Source organism: Manacus vitellinus, unplaced genomic scaffold, assembly GCF_001715985.3.
Source record: "Manacus vitellinus isolate BGI_N305 unplaced genomic scaffold, ASM171598v3 scaffold_16_pilon, whole genome shotgun sequence".
Lineage (NCBI taxonomy): Eukaryota > Metazoa > Chordata > Aves > Passeriformes > Pipridae > Manacus > Manacus vitellinus.
In genome coordinates, this window is record NW_021939189.1 from 12,040,239 (window position 1) to 12,064,170 (window position 23,932).

Genomic DNA, 23,932 nt, shown 5'->3' on the forward strand with positions numbered 1-23,932 from the left:
TTACTGAGACATTTTTTATTTTGCTGCTTTTTACTTGGCATACTTTGTCAAAACAACTGTAGAGTGCCTGTAGTACATCTTTGGAAAACTAATTGCACAATAACTGTAAGCTGCAGTGTAATTACAAATACTACTTCAGCATTACACTTGATTAAATTAAAAATCAGAGCTACAGGTAATGACTTTACAACCCCAAAACTTAGTGGAAATACACTCTTCAATTCTTTTCACTACTTCTTAACCGTCCATGAAAACCATGCTTAATTTGAAATTCAGGCTATTGTCATACACTATATTGTGGATTTGCTAAAGGTCACTAATTTTAGTATCTTTTTATTTTATACTGGATTTTTCATCCATTGTTCCATTCTCTGAGGTTTCAAACTGTCAGTTTTGAGCTTTGTGTAAAAGACTGCTTGTGTTTTGCTATCACTGACATCAGAGTCACAGTAGTAACTTTTGATGCAGACAACAACTGGTAAGATTGTGCCTTTTTTGTTTGTTTTGTTTTTTAACAGAGTTGGCAGTGCCACAGTAAAACCACAAGTGACTTTGCATTTATAACCTCTTCAAGCCTAGTTGCTACATCGGGACAATCCAATGATAACAGGTGTGTTTAAAGAAACAATGAGGAATTTCATCAAAACTACCTGTGCATCTCCATTACCGTGGTAGCTCTTGGGCATTCATGTGACTGATATTCTAAGGCTCAGTGTTCTAAGCTTTGTTACAGCTTGAACTTGCTAGATGATTTCTTTGAACATCATTCTTTCAGTTACTTGCTTCCCAAAATTAATTTTTGTGAGGAGGGGTCAATAGTTAACCAGTTTTTTCAAGTTGTATTCCAAATGCAGTGTGATGTGATGCCGTTGCTGGAGGGAGAAATATATTCAGCAAAGAGGACAATTCTTTTTGTCCAAAAAGAAAAACTTCTGTAATGTCTTGGTACAACCTGGGGTTGGTACACATCTTAAAGGTAGAACATATAGTTCCACTAAAAAGCATAAAAGAGCAGAGAAAGGAATTAAAAGTTCTTAGTTCTTTGCATATGTTCTACAATGACTGCAGAGTGTCAAGAGCTGCTTGTTCAGTTTTACTTTCTAGACTGACATAAAATGTGAACCTTTTCTGAGTCATGTCACTCCACGAATCACTTAGTAACAGGCCATAATGACTTTCTTTTCTCACCCTCAGAAATGTGTGCCTCTGGGACACTTTGGTTTCATCTGGTAACAGTCTTATCCATGGTAAGTACTGCAGTGAAAATTAAACCTCTGCTTCTTACTGACTAAGGAAATACAGTTTGTGAAAGTATTTAGTGCAAAGGAAAAAACCTTTACTGGGGAACAGGTCTAAGTATGTATTGCATAGGGAAGCATGAACCAGAACTGGTACTATACATTCTCTAGCATGATGTTAATCTCCTCTATATAAAAAAGTCGTAGGTCATAGAATCATGCAAAGGTTTGGCTTGGAAAGGACCTTAAAAATCATCCCTTTCCAACCCCCCCTACCATGAGCAGGGACACTTTCCACTAGACCAGGTTACTAAGCACCCAATCCATCCTGGCCTTGAACACTTCCAGAGATGGGAGAGTCCATAAGGTCATCCATAAAACTCCTTTTATGACAGTATTAATAAAGTCTAAAATATCTCGGTACAGTCCTGAAAACAAAACCTAACAGCAGACTAATTAAGGTTACATTATCAAACTCTTATGCTTTCACTTAAACTGGCACTTAATTAATATATCTCAAATTATAAGTTCAGCTGTGTATCTGTATTCTAAAATAAATTAGACTGCATATCATATTTTCTTGTGCATTAGATCTAGATAGCTCTTACATCAGCTGATAAGGCAGTACCTATATGAAGGAATGTATCTGTAAAATTAAAAAATATTCAGATAATAATTTATAGAAGAAATGCTTCTTAAGTGTGAAAGCTACTTACAGTTTCAAGTCTATTAAATTCTGACATCCTTCTTCTTCAGCCTTCACTTGTCATGACCACGGTGCCACAGTACTTCAGTATGCACCCAAGCATCAACTGCTAATTTCTGGAGGTAGGAAGGGATATATCTGCATCTTTGACATCAGGCAGAGGCAAATCCTTTTTACCTTCCAAGCCCACGAGTCAGCTGTTAAGGCCCTTGCCCTGGATCCTTCTGAGGACTATTTTGTCACAGGCTCAGCAGAAGGCAACATGAAGGTAAGGGATTGGAGAAGCTGGGTTCTATAGGAGAGGGTTGAGCTGAAGTAGTGTATATGTTGATCAGCATGTTGCAAATAGCCAGATAAATGCAGTAACAGAACAAAAACAAACCCAAAAAACCCAAAGCTACACTTGATATACAGGATGCTTACCTTACATTTATAATATAAACTTAAATATACTAGTAGCCTTCTAAAGCAAGTAGCTTTTGTCCTCCTCTAAATATTAGTCTTTTTAAAGTTGTGAGACTTTAATTTTAAGTGGATAAACAAAGTGCATGGTTCTGAAATCTTAGGTTTGTTTTTCCCTCTCTCTTAAAAATGTTCTGGTTTTGCCTTTGGACAATTCTTTGTAACACAGGGGGCGCTCAGCAGCTTCAACATTGTGTAAAGTTTTTGTAACACCAAGTTGTATTTTTTCTCTTGATGCCCCAGACAACTACTAAGATGTCAGAGTAGTAAGAAACAAACATCAACATCAAAACAAAAAAACCAAACCAGAAATACAGTCCCTGTTTTAAAGGGCTCTTTTCATGAATACTAAAGGAAGGAAATACAAGAACATGATAAAGAGAAGGAGAAAAAGATTTCTTTCCTTTTAGCTGGGCTGCAAAGTGTTTAGTAGGTGCTTTCTGTGCCTCTGCACAGATTGTGGCCTGGCCTTGATGAGGGCTCCTGCTGCTTAGGATACAACACACAGCCATGCTTCCTATGACTCTGCATGCTTAATAATTGTGAAGCTTACTCCCTGCAGCATTCCTTAGCAGGAAAGCACTTCCAGCAGCTGGAAAGCTGTCCATAGACATCTTGGATGAAAATGCAACCTTATTTCTGCAGCTTTCATGGGGGGAAGCTGGGAGTAGGACTCTGATCAGGTGCCACAGGGCAGCTTCACCCTGCCCAGTGACCAGCTGGTCCATGCTAAGGTAGCCTTACACTGCATCAAGAGCCTCCCAAGAGTCTTGGACGTGTAGTGATTGTTGCTACTAGACAACAATAAATATCCTTTATCTTTGCTGAATAGCATTTAGAACAACCAGGAATCTGAAACATTAGGGGGGAAAAATACAAATCCTTGAATTTTCATCTCCTTTTGTCATTCTTTTGATACAGGTGTGGAGACTGACTGGCTACAATTTAATTCACTCATTTAAAAATGAACACGCAAAGCAGTCCCTTTTCAGAAACATTGGTGCTGGTGTCACCCAGATTGAAACTGTGCAAGGCAACCGAATCTTCTCCTGTGGAGCAGATGGCACTCTGAAAATGAGGGTTCTTCCCAATGCTTTCAATGTACCTTCAGGCATTTTTGACATTCTGTAGCGTTATGTGAGCTAATCCTGGTTTTATATAATGTCCCTTTAAGTAGCTAAAAACACAGTGATATGCACTGTGGAAAGAAAACGTGTTTCCTTTCAAAGCAGTTACTGCAGCATTAAGTATTGTGGGGGAAAAGATATTTAAAAAAAACCCCAAACAACAAAAAAACCCAAGAAAACCAACGCTTTTACAATGGGTATATTTTGAATATGCCCATAAGGATCTGTGGGGTGGAAATGCATGTACTATATTGTGAAAGCAAAGAATTCAACTCAGTGCAGTTGGACAGAGAGGGGTTATACTTCAGTAACCCACAAGCTGCATTTAGTAAGTGTCTTGCAAAGATTCTGACAGTTGTCAGTCACTTAACAAGCACTGTGGCTCTACAAGTCAGTGAGCATTTCTGACATGATTCTGATTACTTTTATTCCAGTTTTTCTCACTAATTGAAGCATGTGTACAACTTCTCATTGTAAAATAGTTTAGTTTTAATTAAGGGTACTCAGTGTATTTGATTTTCGCCAGAAAGTGTAATGGATGCAAATGCCGTGGAACATGTGCAATCAAGGACGTACTGTGAGAGATGTATCATTTTATGCTGAGATTTTTTTTTTCCAGTTAGTATTATTGCACAGTTGATACTGTAACTTGCACATCAGCATATTTTTAAGTGCGATGGTTTTTAATTTTGCACACTATTTTCCTTTCTTTCTGAGAGCTATGTTTTCTATTGGACACCTGCCTTTACTTTAGGAATGTATTGTAAGCACTAAATGTTTGTAGTGAAGACATCCATCATTCTAGTCAGCTTTTAGTTTTTGAAGTCATTTGTCCAGAAAATACTTCATTAAATGAAGCTGTTAAGAGAATACCAATGGAACATATAATGCCACATTTCAGATGAATGTCAGGCTTTACGTGGCCAGCTAGTAAATAGTGGATAAAACTGGTAATTAAATTATTACCAGAGTATATTGTATAAACTATGCAGAGTTCAATATTGTTTGCTTGTAATATAACTAGCTACTGTTGTCAGATGTATTTTTCTGTTGTAAACAAAACCCATGTTCTTCAATGACTGGAACGGATGTCTGCGTATTTAAATGTTAACAAACTGTCTTATTCCTCCAATGAAAATTTTGATGTCTGTGCTGTATTGTAAGATATTCTAGAATAAAAAGCACCTTTCTCCAAAGGTGATTTTAAATTGCAGCCTATGAAGTATGAGAATTATGAGAAGAAAGAAGAGTAAGTGTCATTGTTTAGTTTTGCCTTTGTAAGTTAAATAAATTACTTTTATTTCATGGAACAGCCCATTCCAGAACTCTTGCTTATATTTAAACAGATTTATCTAAATCTCCAGTAGATTGACTGGATGCTGCCTAAGCTAGCTTTACCTTGACCTCAAACTGTACTGAGCTAAAAACTATTTTATTTTCAGCTGTTCTAGAAAAGCATAAGGTTAACGGGATTTAGTTCCATAGCTGCAAGAAGCACAGGCTGGTCCTGTCACTGAGAAAAGAGGCAGAATTTTCTGGCCTTCCTCCTCCAAGAGGTTGATCAACAACGTCATGCAGAAGTTCACCATGTTTTAAGATAGGCACACTATCTAGAACTGTGTTTGCCCAAGTATATTGCTGACTTTTAGAGGAGGGGTTAGCCAAAAAAGCTTACTTTATTAGTACCACAACTCAGTTTTTAAAACAACACCACGAACAAACATAAACATGAAAAAACTACCAAAAAAACCCACACCCCACAGAAGTCAAAAGCAGCCCATAGAACTGTAGCTCTGGAGTGTGAAGTGTCACATTCTTTATACAGGTATAAACAGAACTGTTAATCTATGAGTTTTTGTGCATATACTAGTTTAAAGTATTAATTATGATTTTTTGTTTTGTCTGCATCTCTCTCTTCTTTGTCTGCAAGGCCTTAGTGAAAACAGCAGGTATGCTGAGAAGAGACCCAACCATCACCGTATCACACACTGAAGTTTAGCTACAACAGAGGAATTTTTTCAGCTAGACAAGGTTCTGCAGGCACAGACATTCCCAAATTCATTAATCCCTTTGACAGTGCCTGGATGTCACACAGGTATTAAACACTTCAGTGCAGTTCAGGATTTAAATGACACTTTGCTTCTAAATATTTGGATGAGCTCCATGAACTTCAGCAATATGCACAGACAGCTTAGAAATTCAAGTAGGGGTTTTCCCAAGAGCACGATTTTGAATATAGATACACAAAACAACAGTAGAGATTTATGTCCCAATGTTGAATTTAGAAACCTGAAATACCAGAACAAAATTAAAAAGTTCCTATTATTTCTCAGCTCTAGCTCTCAAAAATTTCAGTGTGAATATGTAGTCTCTGACTTAAGATTAACAACAAATTAAGCCATTAAGCAGTATGATGAATACATGTATTCCTGCTTAAGCTACTTTATTTTTCTAAGAATAGCAGCAAAAACATATACCCTTCATTTTATGATTTCATTTGTATGGATGAATATGGGGACATTTTATTTTAGAAATATACCTTACTATAATTAAATACAATTATAAACAAGTTATAATGGTATAGTTTACATGACAGTGAGGGGCAAGGAAGAGGCTGCAGCAACATTCAAAATGCAAACACTGTTAAAAATGAAAATTTAATCATAAATGTTACACCTTCTCTTCAATTTTAAACCTTGGTACTTTTCTGCCAATTCTTCATTAATGAAACAAAATGTATATTCAGTACTTCATGTCATTATTCCTATTTTCCTTGTACTTTGGCTGGATTTTGCTTTTGATTATTAACAGTTGATTGAGCTCATCAAAGGGGAAGCTTTTCAGCTTTTTTTCTATTTAAATAACTCTTTCCATCCCCCTCATTTTTAACAGCTGTAAGCCTCTGTTCAGAAAAAAATCTTCACTGAGAATCCATGGAAATTAAATGAAAGTGACAAAGGTATTTGTACACAAAAGTTCATTATTTAGATATTTATACTAGACCATAATCACTGACTAGAAAATGATTGCAGAGAAGATGATCACAACTGAAAGTTATAAATAGTCTCTGCTGAGCACATGACCATGGAATAATCGATGTACATTAGATACAATTATCAGCTGAATAACAGGGAGAAACAAAAGCAAGTCTGTGCTAACTCTTTGCCAGCTGCAATAGTGAACAGCTATTTTTTAAAAAGATGAGGATGGCCTGTGTAACTGAAGTGTGTTTTATACAAAGGCACCTGATCTCACTTTTAGACACACTCACAAACCACCATCAGTAAACAGAAAATGATGCCAAGTGAAGAGACCCACATGTGTATGTCACAGAGCTTTAAATAGATTATTTAGACAAGCATGGCTCCCATACATGGCATGTTAAAATATTTTCATCTCCCAAAATGTACAGGGTACACCATTAAGCTCCCGTTCTCCCACGTGTACAAATTCTTGTCTCGTAGGCTGTACGAAAGCATAGCAAGAACAGACTGTGAAGACCGTAATTCAAACCTTGCATCAACCTGCTTCCCTTGCAGTAAATCAAAAGCAAAACTTACTGTCATGTCCTTAGTGTCAGTAACATAAATAATGCCACATGCTATGAATGCATTACCAGCCTTGGACTTTGGATACGTGGTGTTGATGTGCTGAATGACTGAAAACGTTTCTTCATCAATATGTGCTACCATTATGTTTTCATCAGTGCTCGAGGCATAGATAATCCAGAGCCCCTTCTCATCCACTGCTATGTTGAAATACGTCTTGGAGTTCGAGAAGAGGTAGTTGCGCCCGTGGTGTAGGGCATTCTCAATGAGCAGAGTGCCCAGCGATGCTCTGTCGAGCCCAAATCTGCAATGAGATACAGTGAGGACTCAGTGCACTGGGTTAAAGTTCATTGCCATGCACACGGGTTGGCTGAAGCAATTCCAAGTGCGTTACTACTGATAGAAGCGTTGTTGAAAGCACTTGAGTTCAAGGACCATTCTGATGTCTTTTAAGATCAAGTTCTCAAAGAACCTTCCAAAACACTAGGAGAAAATTCCAAAGTTATAACCAATCTGAGAGGTGCATAAGAGCATGGACTTGCTTTGGTAGGTTTCACTTTATTTAGTCTGTGAGCTGTATTATCACTTGGATGAAAGAAGCAACTAAAAGGAACGGATATGAAAAAGAATTGGACACCAAGTGAAGGCCCAGACTTGTGAAATGGAATCTGTATTTAAGTTTGCTTTTGACTAGAACTAAGGGGAGAAAATGTGAGTGATGAAAGCAGCTTAAATTCTGGGCAGGTTCACCTGGTCTTAGAGTTCTTCTTCTGAAAACAGTTCAGATAACACAGTGATTTGGTCAAATAGACATCAAAGGAATAAAAATTCTACTTTTGCAGAGCCAAAATTCTGACCTCATGCTGGCCTCAACAGGACAGCCTGAATGCTTCATCTCTATAAAGTTGTTTTCATTCCTTGAAATTCCTTAGGATGATGATAATCTGAGGGCAGCAGCAGTGAGCAACTAAATTGTGTTCCTCTACTAGAGGCTAATCAGCTTCTATTGAGACACATCTGCAGTTAGCATTTAACCACCAAATAACACCATGCTTTAGCAAAGGCAGGGGGAGAACGTTTAATCTGTTTAAATAGTGCCCTCTATAAAGAAGCACATTTCATGTCTGACTTCCATCTAACTGTATAGCTCCATTCTTCCAATAGAGGAAGAAAAAACGTTATTCAATACAGGAATCTGCTACACTTACAAGTTTTCTGAAAAGACAGGCTTAATTGCAGGAACATTTCAGATCCAGGAACTTATAATAGAAGGAAGAATACTGGAAGGATAATTTTTCAGTCTAAAGGGCATTGATAGCATATACTGGAAACATCATCATAAGAAAAATAAAGAATGACCAACTTAGATACTTTCCCTCAGCTTTGGAAAACTCACATCTGCAGCAACTCCATATTCCAGAAGCATTTATGTGCAATAAAAGAACTCTTCAAGGCTGGAGAAGATTTGAGAAATGTGTGTCAACCCAGTTAATCTTGTTAGTTGCTTCATGTTTGTAAATAACCTCATGCAAGGACTAGAAGGACAGCCCTTGACTGGAATAGTCACTCAGAAATGCAGTTTTTCTTCAGGATTTTTTTCTATAAAGAGCCAACAAGGAAAAAACCACCTCAAGATTCATTAGAAAAGTGCAAGATCTGCAACACACAACTGTCTTTTCCTGTTATATGTGAAAATCCTGAAAGGAGCAGAAAAGTGAAGTTTCATTCCTGTGAAGTTTCATTCCTGGGATTCTCTTGGGCTCCCCAGTCAAGGACAGTCTGCAAAATTCTTTAATCATCTGACACCTTGGGGTCAATGACAACATACAGTGTAACACTTTCATCAACTGCAGAGAACTCAAGCTGCAAACACTTTTCTGATCACTAATAGCAGTGAAGTCAACCAAAAATACCAGAGGTGAGAAAGCATGTTATGAAACAATGTCAGGGATCTGACCATCATGAGAAAATCTGCCAAAGGTCAGACAAACCTAGTTTTGCCAGCTTCTAAATATGACAAGAAACTCCTTTTAAATATTTTTTTTCAACATTTGCAAGATGAGCCAACCCAATCCTCACCCATTCCTTCCATTAAATCAATACAAAGAAAGCTTTTACGTAGCCCAAATTCAAGGAGTTCACTGTCATAAAATTCACTGTCATAGAATTCATAGTGCCTCATTCAATCTGTGCTGAAGACAAATAATCTCAGAGTGAATAACTGAACAGAAAGGCCATTTCTCAACAGCTCCTTAGAGAGGTTTTAAAAATTCCACAAATAGTTCGTGTTCTTCTGTACATGAAAGCATTTCTCAATTAATGGTACCCAAGCAAAGCTGAGGAATCTCTACCCTATCACTATGTATTGCTTGGGCTGTGATGATCTTTTACAGAAAAAAAGCCTAAAGGTATTTAAAGGAGGTTGCCAGAAAGTGAGCTTGTCTTTGCAGAATAAATATTATAGAATCCACAGAGCTTGCTCACATTCCTTGGCATCCACATGAATATAGAAAGGCAGCACTCACACCTGCTTGGGAAAAGACATCAAAGTATAGTAAATGTTCTTGGCTTAAACATCAGGGTCGTGTAAGAACTTGAAAGCACACGCAATCTTTCACTTGCCCTTGGACTGTCTGTCTTTGGCTCTTCCCACAAGGTGAGATTTTGGTTTTGATTTGTATTGTCTGTCTCTGTCCTCAGGAGAAACTGAAACAGAGACGTAATTCCCAGTTCCAGTTCAGGGACACACATCGGGAGAGTTGTAGGAACTTCTTATTACAAGGAAATCAAACATTGGAGCCACTCCTCCCCAGTGGAATGTACAATTCACCAGGTCACCACGTCCTCAGCTGGTGCCTCAGTGCATTCCTCTGCTCCAGCATCCAGCAGCATCCACTCCTGGGCCAGCTGAAAGCAGAGCACGCGGCAGCCCGGAGAGCAGCTCTGCAGAGCCACCCCCTGTGCCTCCCAGACTGCAGCTGAACCAGTTCTTACTCAGGTGCAGGTAGATGCACAAGTTATTTTTCTAAATCAAATGCCTTTTTCTGATATCCAAATTCCTTAGTCAGTTCTCATTTCTTTCTTGCAATTATGAACACAGGAAAGAATCCAAGTTGAAGAACACCCACAGCAATGTAATGTACAATAGAAACCTGTTGGACCCCAGGATAACCAAGAGAAAAATCTGTTGTCATCTTGAGGCCCAGTTGCCCTACCACATAGTAACTGCAGAGGTGAACCCCTTAGACACAGTTCAGCTCTGATGCCCAAAGAACTGTCACAGCAGAGTAGTGGACCTGGGCTACCCTCCCAGTTTCCCTCCTTTTGCTGCATCTGCACACACAAATGGAAGGCTGGTGGCCCACACTGTAGTTACAGATTGTAAAGAATGAGTTTTTCTATTCTGGAAAGAGTTCTGAGCCATTCCACCATTCTTCCTATTCTAGTTAGGATCAAAAAGAAACACAAAACAGTACAAGGAAAGTTGTCTGCTTTTCTGAGGTTCACCTCTGTCACTTTAACCCACTGCTCCTCCTTCCACACCATCACTTGCTTTAAGACAACTATGCTTGACTTACTTCAGAATGACATTGGTTCCTCCCTTCTGATAGTACAGATGATTGTTTTGTACTGCATGACCACATCCATAAAAGAATCCCGTGATGTTAATGATCCTGTAGCTGTCATTCAGCAAGGCATTGGAATTCTCATATTCTTTTATAGAGTTTCCTAAACAAAAGGGAAAACATGAGAAAAATAAAGGACTATCATCTGGTTCATCTAATTTTGAAATCTCTATTCTAAAATTCAGTCTTCAGTAAAAGTCAGTCTCAATCAATCTGACAGGTAACAATTGTATGTGTGTTTTCAATAATGATTCATCTTGCTGAAATGTGAAGAAGTAATCCAGAGACACAAACAAAAAAAAATTTATAGGAGATGAGCAAGAGCCTGTTTCCCACAGACTTAATGGGTCTTCATTCCAAACACAGTTGATATATATGCAGAAATATTTCCTTTTTCCACTTAGGTCCTGGGCATTTTCGTGCTCTTAATGTAGCTAATGCAGAAACTGATTCATTTTCATGCCTGGCTAAATGAAAGAGCAAAACTCCTAGCTACAATTTAGGGAAGTAAAGCCATAGAAAAGAGAAACTCTTGAAAGAAAAGAATAAAACACCATGATCAACAGGCATTTCTATTTGGATTTGTTAAAAAAAAATAAATAAACTGAAAACTTCAAACTATTTTTAAAATCTGACGTTGGCTCTCAAGATGTCTGACACTACAAATGCCTACAACCATATTTATAGACAAGTTTTATACAGGTAATATGGAAAATACTCTGAAAAAGATATGGGTAAAACCCCATTACACTTATTACTTTAGTTTGAAGGGATTAAGGAAGCAGTGTCAGTATAACAATGGATTTTTGCTTATGACTACTACTAAAAATACCTAAGAAATGCATGGTAAGCCAAATCCTTTCATCACTTATATTTGCAGGCTCCCGCATCCAAGTTCCAAATGTTTGCTGAACGCTGACAAAGTGAACAGGACTTCCCACAGATGTTATGACGCATTCTAGTAGAAAAAAAAGCACATGTCCATGATCTGTGACACTAAAACAGCAAGTAGCACTTAGTCATGCTCTGCAGCAGCTTACCAGGTTTTTTTGAAGGACCAGGGGTTCTGTCTTCAGCTTTTCCAGCCAGGGTGTCATCATTTGGTACAGCACACTCACCTGGAGTTGAGGGAGAAATGGTAAAATATGTCATTTTTCTCTATTTGACATGACAGACAATAGACATTTCTCTATTTGACATGCTCATGACAGATGTGCACATCAGTGACTCCACTAAAATAAAGGGATGACAACTGGGATTTTGTTTCACCTGAGAAAAAAGTCTGCTTAGGTTGGTCTGGTCAAAAAATGAGATTAGGAAAGATTTGCTCTCACTCCTCTCATGGAAATGAAATGTTTGGGTTGGTTTGTTTCCTTGAGGTTGTCAGGCTGACAGTGAACTTTGAGGAGTAACTAATTAAATCAACAGATTTAATTCCTTAGCTATGAATTCCTGAGAAGCTGCTTAGAAAGACAGTTGCCCTCTTTTCCTTAGATAACTTTGCACAACTGAGGTAGCTGGAAAACGGCTGTTTTCGCAGTAATACCAAAAACATTTTCCTGGAATGAGTGATTGTTAAACTCAAAAGCATCATTCCCAGATAGCCACACTCCAACCCAAGACAGCAATAAAGCACTAACACATACACTGAGCACAAAGATGCATAAGATTGCAGCTCAGCCACCCATGCCACAGAAGCAGCAGTGTGAAAGACTGAGGGAAATGGTGCATTATGATACTTACAGGCATAGAAATGTTTCACATTAGAAACAAAGACCTGAAAACATTTTTGCCCACCCCTCAACAGCATGAGGAGCATTGGTTGGATTTTCCCTTTGAGTTTACCATTAAAACAAGGTCTGAATTAAATTATTTATGGACCTTTTTCTGCAAAACCAGGTACGTCTTCTGCCCTTGAAACAACGCTACACTTTTCAGTTTGCTTAGCAGGAATAACCACAGAGAACAGGTCTCAGCTTTTTGCTGAAGATATCCTTATTTCATTGTAGCCTTGTTTTCTAATTCCATTCTTAACTTTTATCTCCTTACATATTGCACACTGCTTGATATACAAGCTGCAAATTCTTTTTAGACACATATTCTTCTTGTTTCTTTGCCACACGTTTCTGGGACTTACAGATCTGTGCTGAAATTTAAGTGAGAAAGATAGTAAAAATATGAAATAAAGTAATGCTGAAAGGGCACCATGACATTGAGGAAAGAAAGGACAGATTATACTGAATTGTTGTTTTTTCCTTTAGGTTGTGTCCTCTCTTTGCTCATGCGGAAGAAAACTACTCCAACATGAAGCAAGAACAAGATGTATTTCTCCCGTCCTTTTATCTAAGGCATTTGGTGAAATGACATTGAAAGTTTGCAAGCGATCACAGTGTATCTCCAAAAAAGGCCTAAACAGTCAACCCAACCATGGTAAGCTCAGCGCCCTATAGCTGGAATCTACCAATCTCTCTGGATCCTTTCCAGCTTCTGGTCACAAAATATTGTCAGAACATCTCAAAAAAGGAACCCACTCAGCAGAAATCATAAATTGCAAGGTACAAGTTAATTTTCTTGGGCTGAGTCTGATAGATGCAGTTGACTGGATGAGCAGTTCCCTGTACAGTAGTTTATCTAAGGCTGCAGAGCAGTCAGGGAGCAGGTCAGTGCAGCAAAGCTGAGTGCACTGTTTGTGTTTGAGAATAGCTGCAGTACTCTGAGGGCCTTTCAGCTGCATCAATCAGACAGCAACTCAAATTAAAAAGACAGTTTTCAATCAGAGACTCCTATGGGAAATTTTCATTACTTTCTTTCCATCAAAAAAACAAGACAAATGTCCTACTGATTCCTATCATAAAATGTTCTGGTTGAGAGTTAGTGGAGTTTACAAGACATTAAAACTATTGATTTGGTCTGTTGGAGGAGGGATGGAGCAAGGCAGTTTGGAGTAGAGATGTTTTGTTTCTTTTAGAATTCACTAACAGTACCATTGAGAAAAAATACACCCGAGCTTTCAACTAATTATTCTCTTTTTTGAAGAAAAAAAAGTTTTACCCAATTCAAAATTTAATTTGAAGAAACCAGTCTTGTATTCTTATGTAATAAGTTAATTACAGTTGTAAATCAGTATGTGTATTCTCTTTCCTTGAAAAGGATATGAATATTTAATTATAAAAACTGGATTATTCTTTGAATTTTGGTAATAAGATCTCATGGCTTACTAAGTCATAAAACATAAAAGCTCTGAGAAAGATCTCATCTTTGCAGAGGTATTTGACTGTAACTCCCATTTGCACACTGAGATTTCAAATCCATCAGAAATCCATCAGAAGGCTTATCCTGCAAAGCACTTCAGGCTGCTTCAACACTTGAGAAGAGGCCACATAAGCAAATGGCCCAATTATCTCCTATAGTACTTCATGCCTTTCTGAACTTCAAATAGGATGAGATTTCTGCTCCAGCTCTCTGCTTTCTGTTGTAGGGAGTCCCTCTGGGCTCTGTTCAGATACTTCAATATCCAGAATCAGGGTGATGTATTTACATGTAAAATTAAAGAGTCAGCACTTAAAAGCCAAAAATTTTGACTGCATTTCTCATACTTTCCATATGTATCCCATCTAACAGAAAAACAGTATTTTTAAACACTTTGCCTGACCATTAGCATAGCACAATGAAAAGACTAATATTGTACAGGTGGTAACTTGCTGCCTTATTCAAGCCATATTTCAGTAAAACACCTAAACGCATATTCAGCTTTCAGTTTGCAGTTTTACTGATGCCAAGCAAAATTAAACCTGTGTTTACTGTTTTGTGACACTTGAAGCAATGTTTTAATCTTGAACTAGTTCATAATACAAAAAAGAACACTGGGGAGAACTAACCTGTGCATGTGCTGCTGCATGTGTTCTCCTGAAGCTCTGCTTTAGCTTTACCTTTACGTTTACCTGGAGGCCCGGGGGGTCCAGGTGGTCCAGGGGGCCCTGGTGGTCCAGGCTCACCTTTTGCACCTGTGTACAAAACAGAGTCCTGTCACAGGCCTTGCACAGACAACAGGCAACCTGCAGAGAACCATGTGGCAGACTTGGAGACATCTCTAAAACAGCTTCTCTCTTTCTTAAGAGGTTTCTGAGTACAGAAATACGGTGCAATACACACTGGAATGCTGGTTGTTGGAAGCTGAACCATAAAGAATTTCACAAGGTGTAGGTCATCAGTGCATTTTATCTGTCTGGATTACAGGCACATTAGAGAGCTGTAAAGCACTGCTGCCTTTTACTCACTGTATTCTAAGACCTCAACTTCAGATGCTACATTGCTATAATTTTACACAGTTTATATTTGGCTGCTTCATGTATTCCTGAGTGGATATCTGACCCTCATTTTCTAATAGAGAAATAAAACCACACTGAAAGAAAGAGCAGGAGAAGGTCAGCTGTCTGGAAGTGTATTGGAAAGGGTGGAGTTCACAAACACCTCAGCCTAAAGCCCAAGCAGAAAAGTTTTTGTGAAGACTTGCATTACAAAGAGAACAATCTCCTGGGCACAGCAGTACTCAAACTTCACTGTGTGTGTATACCATATTTACACTGTTTGGCCCTGCTCTTGCACATCACATTCACACTGCAGAAGTGGAAGGTATCTTTTTCTGTCAAGCACACTGTTGCAAGAGAACTCCCAAGAGCACTTCTTCATACCTTCTAATATCACATCATTGCTTGCATCCCCCTTTTCCCCCTTGGCTCCTCTTGCACCTTTTACTCCTGGCATACCATCCTTGCCAGGTAAACCCATTTCTCCAGGTTCTCCTTTCTGTCCTTGATCACCTTTTGGTCCTGGCAGACCTAGAAATAAAAAACATTTTAGTACCAAGAACTCTACTCCAGCATTAAGCACCAATTAATACATATTTTTACTGTAAACCATTATTTTTTTTCACCTGTATTTAGTTGGGTAGCTGTAATTTGTCTGGATTTCAAAGAAATGTTGTAACCTAATATGAAGGGAAACTGTGCAATTTGTCTGGTGCAAATAATATATTCTCTACCTTGTGATCTCTGAGTTTTGAACACGGATCACACAGGCCTGGGCCTCATTAACACTGGCAGGAGAATTTCTGGATAAGTAGAAATACTGTGGAAAGATGTGAGGTCATACCTTTATTTCACATATGTAAGACATTGAAGAAAGGCATTGTCATAGCTCATCTAGGGTTTTTTTTCAAAGTAATTAGGCACAAACTTTACAACACACATTGCACTTTTAACTTTTCCCACTGTCCCAACAGAGCATAGATACAGCTGCCTAGCAATGCTTTCCGTGGCTGTTATAACTCTACACTTGCTAAAAGCATGATTAGCCCACATACTTTTTGCACTTGATCATGTAGTAAATTCATATATTTAACAAGATATTCCTTTGTCCCTTGTGATTTAGTTCTGCAATAGGAAAAAACATGTGTTTGTACAACTGACACATCCAAACCCTCCACCCTCTACTTTTGTGTCAGTTACTATTTTCTCACTTTAGGAGAGAGAAAAATAACAGTTTACAAATAGAAATGTCAGTGTTCTTGTGGGCATAGATTTCAAATAAATTACATTCGTTAATACTTGAGAAGAAAATGTTTGTTTTTCTACTATGGTTTTACTACTGAAATTGATTTTGCGTAATCAGAAGCAGAACTGCAGTTTGTGGTTGAAATCCAAAATGTGCCTGGCACAATTGCCACGTGGCTCTCTGAAGACTGGTTCTCGCTTTCATTTCCAATTTTAAAAATTCATTGAGGATACTGAAGAGACAGAACACATGTTGTCTCAAGGTACAGTAGGCAATTGTTCCACTTATACCTGCCAGCGAGTCCACACAGCTCCATGTGAAAAGCCCGAATAATAGATGGGTCACTACAAACACCAGCCTGCACACCGGCCTGTCTGCTCATCAACACACCCTTCCTCTTCTCCCTGCTCTCTCAATTCCACCATTCTGATGCTCTTCTGTCCCTTCCCCTCCTGCTGCTTTCTCCCTCTGCCTTGGAGGCACCAGTTATCCATCAGCACTTTCACACAGCTTGTGTGCCCCAGGTAAATCAGTGGAGAAACCAAGTACTGCTTTAAGACCTCACAGCAGTGAATCTGGAATCAAATCTGTGGTAACATATATAACAACTTTCACCCCCAAACTCCGGCTTTCTTTTTAAAAAGTCTGAAGTCAAGGGCTGTGATGTTGGCAGGTTGAGGGAGTAGATATAATCTTACAATAACAACAATTACTAGTGAGTTCAGAATACAGATATTCAATTAAGTGAGTTCAGTAATTTTAGTGTGCAATATTCTATGGTGTATATATATATCATCGTCCTCACTGTAGAGTAAGTCTGAACAATCTGCCAAAGCTTAGTATGAGACAATGAATGTTACAGAATTCTGTAACATGCACCTTCTTTGTAAACTTTGAAACCCTTCTCCCTGTACAAAGGTCTACAAGAAAGAACATCTGAATATAGCAGTAAAAAAAAAAAGATTGTTTTTTTAAATTAACCATTTAAAAAATACCTATTTTTCCTCTTTTTCCATTTAGTCCTGGTTCTCCCTTTTGTCCTGGTATGCCTGGGACTCCATCTGATCCATTGTAGCCAGGCAGTCCATCAAGTCCAGGAGGCCCTGATGAAACCAAAGAGCACAACTGAATTTTCACTGCTAAATGCAATTTATCCCTAAATCTACTATATTTACATGCAGTATGTTTTTATATATATACTTGAAACCTGGAAAAACATAACTCATACTTTTCTGATACAGAGAACTACTCTAAGCAGACTCACAGGTAAAGCAGCACACAAAGAAAGCAAGTACACATTCATACAGCAACACTTGAGTGAGAACAGGGAGAGAGAATTAAATAAGAAAGGAGGAAAAGCCATGGGGGAAGTGTGTAGTCAGTAATCAATATTTTTAAAGAGATGTTAAATTACAATATCTGTTTATTCTGAGTTTTTTTAATATATAGCCTCCTCTCTTCAGCTAAATGCTACTTAAGCACCCTTAATTCCATTTGGTTTTGATTAAATATTCTACTCCCTTCACTAGAAAATTATAATTTCTAAAACCTCCCCTGCCTCAGAAGGGGCACGAGCTGACCTATATACAAAAACTATAAAGGCAGGCGTTCAACCTTCCCTCATGCTAAATAGAAAAGGAAAAGTATTTTGTGAAAGATGCATTTCTACATTTCAACATTTTGTAGCAGCAACTGTTTTTATTACCTCAAAATGTTACTGAAATTATCCAAGTATCTTACCTGGGGGACCTGGAGGGCCTGCAGTAAGAAAAAAAAAAAAAGGAAGAAATGGTGAATTTAACCCACCAAGAAAACAAAGTAATTCCAAATTGAACTGATTACCATTAGATCAGAACAGTAAAAGGGGATGAAAACTCCTCAAATTTCAAAATTAACATCTAGCTATTTAACTGCTTTGTATTATAAATAACTATCTGAGCATTAGCAGTAGCTCAGACAGTGAAAGAGAATCCTTCAACACAATTACATATACACATTTTGCTTTTTTCAGATTTCAGTTGATAAAGGTTTGACAAAAAACCTCTACAGTGAAATCTCACTGTCAGGGGCTTCAGTGCCTGCACAAAGCCATGGATGCAAGGCACTTAACAGTTATTACATTTCCTTCACTTAAGTGTTCTCCAACAACCTGTTATAGCAGAAGATTAGTAGCTTTGCAATACTGCTGAATGGGACAATTAAAAAATCTTGTTAAAAATACACCACATGCCACACTGCTCTGTGTTTTACAGATATTTCATTGCCACTCAGGCTATTTAAATTTTAAAAAAAGGCAGGGGGAAGGGAATGTTTGGGGAGGGGAGATTGTATCATTCCTATTAACTACATCTAAATCCCAATCAGGCTTTTCACATGTGATTGTTCTCCAGCCTGGATTGAGCTTCCCACAGAAACTGCTTGGTGCATTAGAACTGGAACTCACTTCAGGTATTCAACAACACTGAAACCTTAATGTCTTAATGTCTCTGACACAGCTCAGATAAAGGGCCCTAATGAGAAGCAAGCATAGCAGGCAAAAGTAAAGCAAGACTAAAAGAGAAAATGTTTCTGATGTTTCTGTAACAAGATTTATCTTCTATGATACCCAGTACACATTAAAAAAAAAATCTTTAGGAGAATACAAAGAAAGGTGGAAGTTGCAATTAAAGAACCAAATTAGTTCTATGAACATTGTTATCCAGCCAAAGTACTCTTGCTTCAGCAAAACTCTCTACAACAGAAAATAACAGTAATTATTAGATTTCCCTAAAGATGACCATTTTCAGCATTAATTACAAAGTAAAGTGAAAACCATCTTACAATACCATTATAACAATTATCCCTTTTAATCAGTACAAGCAGTAACATCAGTTAACATCGTTACCATTTCTCTAGCAAATGGCCATTTTTTCCACACTACAGTGTTACATCCTATTAGTGCATTCACTTACTTCCTCATCCACAAAACTGAGGCTCTTTGTATAAGCAAAAAATAGATAAGAAAGGTGCTTGAAAAGCAGCAAATGACACTAGGGCCTATAGCAGAGAAAGCCAAGCATTTAATGGTGTTCAGAGACAAGAAGGTACAGAAGGCACTCAGTAATGTGAATTTACAAGTCCTAAGCCCAAAGAAGCAAACTTTTAGACTGTTTGGGTTTCGGTCTGTTACAATCAGAACTGACCTACAGCTTCAGAAGTAGTATTTGATATCTGTGTGTACTATGTAGTTCTCATTTGTGTTGAATCAGTGGAGTCAAATGGACCTTATAGCCATTTGAAAACTCAAATCAGACAGCAAATGAAGCATCTTTAACTCATAAAAAATTGACTTCTTCCTAATCTACTTTTCAAAAATAACATGACTGATTCTGTGATAGACTTCAAAGCTGGACAGTTGCTCTTAAATTGGCTGCTCCCTGAGCTCCTCACCAAATCACATCAAAACTTCTCACACCTTTTCTTGTCCCAACCATGAGCTGCTCCACTCCTCCCTGGTAAGATGTGAAACATCCTGTAGCCGTGGGTCCAATGCAGCTGAGACAAGGTGTTCATCCAAGTCCCACTGCTCCACTGCAGTTGCAACAACAGGAGTGGGTTTCTATACCATCTATGTTCATCCCATGTTAGGTTTCAAGTGTGGCATGCACAAAAATACCATGATTAAACCTCAATTAGTATTTTAAACACCCAAGTCTGAGAGATTTGTTTATGAAAATTACATGGAAAAGAAATAGTTCCAAGTAACATCAGCAGAGCTCCTTAAATTCCAGCATTTGTATTAAATGGGTACAGATAAGTCCCAAAGTGTCACCTAGTACCTTTTTTTTAAAATTCTGATAGAGTAAATAGCATAGTTCTTTGACACAGTTATTGACCTCAGGTTCTTTGAAAACACTGTATTTCTGTGTTCCTGAAGGTCACAGAGGTGCAATGCTTAAGGCAATAAACATACCTGTTAAGCATATCCCTTTTGTGCTGTTACATAAATCCACCATCACTCGGACCTAATATTGCAAAGAAAGTAAAGTTGAAAACAATGTACTTCATAAAAGTGTCTGGTTCACTTTACCTACAGAAACAATTTCAAAAACAAAGATACAACTGGCCACTTTGTTAATAAGAATAAACTTTTCAGAATTACCTTAACACTGTGACACCATCCACCTCATCAGACTGTTTCTCTCATAGGCATCTGTTCAATACACCTCATATTAATCCTTACTGAAAATATGAATAAAATATTGGCCAGACAACTCCATACATCATCTAGTCATCAAATTTCACACATTACTGTAAAACATGTATTAAAACATGTATTAAAAGCCAACATCAGCCAATAAAAATTGCATTAATTTTATTTTATATTTTCATCAAATGATGGAAACTTTTTCAACATGGCACATTAAGGCAGAAAGGTGTCCTATGTTCCAAATAAGTGATTTCCTATCTTTGAATAACCAAGATCTGCAAATTTGAAATGGACCTTCATCCACTCAAAATAATTCATCACAACCATGACAGACTTTATAAAACCAAGCTGGAAGACACATTCATAAAGATGTTCTTAATCTAGAGTGGAATAAAATGTATCAATTAAAAAGTCATCATTACAAAATACACGGCTCTTGGCTGGGCAAATATTCACTTTACATGTCCTGCATGCTGAGAGTCAACACTCTAAAATATTTTGCAACTCATCAAAACAACCAGCAGAAATAAGGATATCGTGAACATGTGCACTGACAGTGCCTCAGCTCTTTTGTGGGAAAGTCTAATGTTTACAACCAGGAAATAAAAAGGTCATTACTTCAGGGTTGTGCAATATATAATAATTTATGAACCATTTACCAAGAGTTTCACATTTATTCATCTTTGTACAATTACTCTATTTACAAATAATGGAATACACTAGTCCCAAAGGACAGAACAAATAAGTGCAAGGCAATCTGAAAGGCAGATTGAAGTTTAATCCTAGAAAGGTTATTTGCCACTGTCAATCATAATTTTTAAAATTAACGCATCATTAGTTTCAGCTGACAAATCTAACAGACTCAAAGAAAGGACAATTATTTTGATGGCAAGGATTCTTTTCCTGAAAAACCAAACCATACTTGAGAATGGGTTCCTGTTCTGCCTGACACATACTGTGAAGGTACTGGATTCCAGACTGGACTGGAAAAGCTCTTACATTTAGAAATTTAGATTCAATTTAAATTAGCTGAAAAGTGCTAACTGGTTTTGAATATCAGGCTTGTTCTCTTTCCCCTCACACTCCTCAAAAATACTTGTCTCCTACCTTCTAATTTGTAAAATATACATTGTCCATGTGTACTCTAATTCTAACTGCATTTTAATTAAAATAGTTCTGTTGAGGTTGATGAAGTGATCACAACTTGCTTTGGGGCCCTCCAATTACCTCAGCAGCACTACTTTTACCATTCAGTGCAACTCAGGTGACAATTAAAAGGACATGGCACTCAGGAAGTGCAAATAGACTATATCAGAACCTCCAGCTTAGCAATGACAGATGAGTAGACTGTTCAATCAGCCAGCATCATCACTAAGAAAAGCTACAAATGAAAGTAGCTTATTCAAATGCTAGAAATTAAGTTTTCTCACAAAGAAACTGAAAAAAATTAAAAAGAAAGAAGACTAAACTATGCAACAACTACTCAGATAATTGGTAGCCCCCATAAGCCACCACTTCTTGCACTGTCTTAAATCACACTTTGAAACCTACTGGACTGTTACCTTTGTGTCAGTCTTTCTGCACCAACAGATTTGCCAGTTTCCTATTTTCTTACAAAATAAGTATATGTAAACACAAATACAGAAACAATAGGCCCAGAACGAAAAATATACTCATGTTATCAAAGCTAAAATATGGGGCTTGATGCCTAAGGTTATTTTAAAGATCCTTGAGCAGTGGCCACAGCAGATCTCCATGAGCAGTGGGACACTGACACCTGCAGAAATTGGTGCTTCCACCACAAGACAGAACCCGCTCAGGCAAAACCTCCATTCGGGGCCCACATTCAGCAGGGGCTGGAACGTTGTTCCAAGACCCACCAGTGTAACAGGGGTCATCTCACCAACTCTGAGGAACTTTGTCTCACAGTACAAAAGTAGTCAAGCCTTGAAATTAACTTAGTGGGAGTTATATTCAACACACAGAAATGCAGGAGTGGGAGGAGGGGGTGCTTGAAAATTTTTCTAAGGGCACCTTTTTTCTCCTTGAGCAAGTGAGTCTGCACACAGTCACACACTCCTCTGAGCAGCAGCCAGAAAAATGTTTGATGGGAGCTTTGTAAGAACAAAAAGGCATGACCACCACCCCCCAACAACTCCCTGCAGGATACATTTAAATGAAGCACATGCACACAGCAGTAGTCACAGTGGACATTTAAAGGCACAAGTGCATATTCTGGTCACATGCTGTTAAAATACACAGCACGTGCTTGGTTCTATTTGGAGAGGGTAATAAAATTAATGTAATCTGTGTGTGGTACCTAATGACAGTGAAATAGCACATTTAATGGCCACTGTCAAATTTTCCAGGCATCCAAGTGCCACTAAAAATCCAAAAAAGTCACTATCAAAACTCTCTACTCTACAGTCTCGTAAGCTCTAATATTAAAGGAGTAGTTATCACTATGAACTGATGATTACAATAATTTATTAACAAAACACGCCAACAAAACATTACTGAAGAGGTATTTTCTGCACATAATTTTTAAAACCAGTAATATTAATGACACGAGTAAGAGCCTGAGTTAACCTCTCTTGCTTTTTTTTGTGGACCTATGCCTGCAGCCCTTACTGGGACAGAATTTCCATTAAGGTTCTCTCAATAGCAATATTTTTCTTGCATTTCTTCTAACTCAGAACGTAAAAGCTTTTCAATCTATTTAAAATTTTTCAGCTATGTGACCTGTTTCCTACTGAGAAAAGATAATCTTTTCACTGACGTGCAAAAAACTATGCCAGTTTTGCCAGAGAGAAAGGACATACAGTTCTCCTGACCCATCAAATACCACCCTAAATTTAACCCTTACTGAAAGAGCACTATCAATTTCAAAGAAATCAAAATCAAATCAAATGAAATTTCACTGATAAAGTGATGTCCAGTACCTTGCAGTGAGATGTTGAACAGCAGAAAACACAGAGGGGTTCTGCTTGTGGTGTTAGTTTTAACCTGAAACCTTGGAAAGTGGTAACTTAGAAACTCACTTATTGCAACTAAGTTTTTGAAGTTACACGAAATCCAAAAGTTCCCTCCATTTGTCTGTGTAACTTCGACTTGTAAAGTTTAACGGCAACCTCAGCTCTGTGGCCCATCAGCTCTGTCGTCTCAGCATTTACAGACAACAGTAGGAACCTCTGGCGCGAGATTCCAAGCATCAGGTGGGTGTGTTGGCTCCAGGTAAACCCCACCGCGGCCGGAGCGGGACGGCCCCGGCAGGGCAAACCGCGGGGCTGGCGGGATCCTCCGGCTACAGCCGGGACCAGCGACTGTCCCAAATCCCCCATCCCTCGGTGGCACCCCAATCCCGGCGGGGCCGTACCGGCACCATGGAGTAGGTCAGCATCATCAGCATCTCGTCGCTCTCGGCTCGCACGGTGCCCCGGCCGCGCTCCCCGCGGCGGCTCCGCTTGGTGCGGGCGGCGGGGG

The 23,932-nt window shown here is 38.3% G+C and overlaps 2 protein-coding genes across 3 annotated transcripts in view; one reads left to right on the forward strand and one right to left on the reverse strand.

The window, feature by feature from the left end:
* DMXL2 (Dmx like 2) overlaps positions 1-3,684 on the forward strand; it is a 38,842-nt gene extending 35,158 nt beyond the window's left edge. Inside the window, exons 39-42 of the mRNA XM_018069753.2 lie at positions 519-610; positions 1,195-1,247; positions 1,995-2,212; positions 3,328-3,684. Of these exons, the coding sequence (XP_017925242.1) occupies positions 519-610; positions 1,195-1,247; positions 1,995-2,212; positions 3,328-3,537 (573 nt within the window). The 3' untranslated portion in view covers positions 3,538-3,684. The remainder of the gene's footprint in view (positions 1-518; positions 611-1,194; positions 1,248-1,994; positions 2,213-3,327) is intronic.
* Positions 3,685-6,775: 3,091 nt separating this feature from the next.
* Positions 6,776-23,925, reverse strand: GLDN (gliomedin). 2 transcript variants are annotated; one of them, XM_029958749.1, is made up of 10 exons: positions 23,826-23,925; positions 20,213-20,264; positions 18,001-18,018; positions 17,256-17,363; positions 15,399-15,545; positions 14,586-14,711; positions 11,766-11,825; positions 11,540-11,695; positions 10,660-10,810; positions 6,776-7,385 (listed from the first exon to the last, which is right to left on the reverse strand). In XM_029958749.1, exons 1-10 carry the CDS (start codon positions 23,856-23,858, stop codon positions 6,926-6,928), a joined length of 1,311 nt encoding a protein of 436 aa, XP_029814609.1. In that variant the 5' UTR covers positions 23,859-23,925; the 3' UTR covers positions 6,776-6,925. The 2 variants fall into 2 exon arrangements, with proteins under 2 accessions (XP_029814609.1, XP_017925042.1); XM_018069553.2 differs by having other exon boundaries at positions 11,540-11,665; positions 11,748-11,825; positions 23,826-23,924.
* Positions 23,926-23,932: the final 7 nt, after the last annotated feature.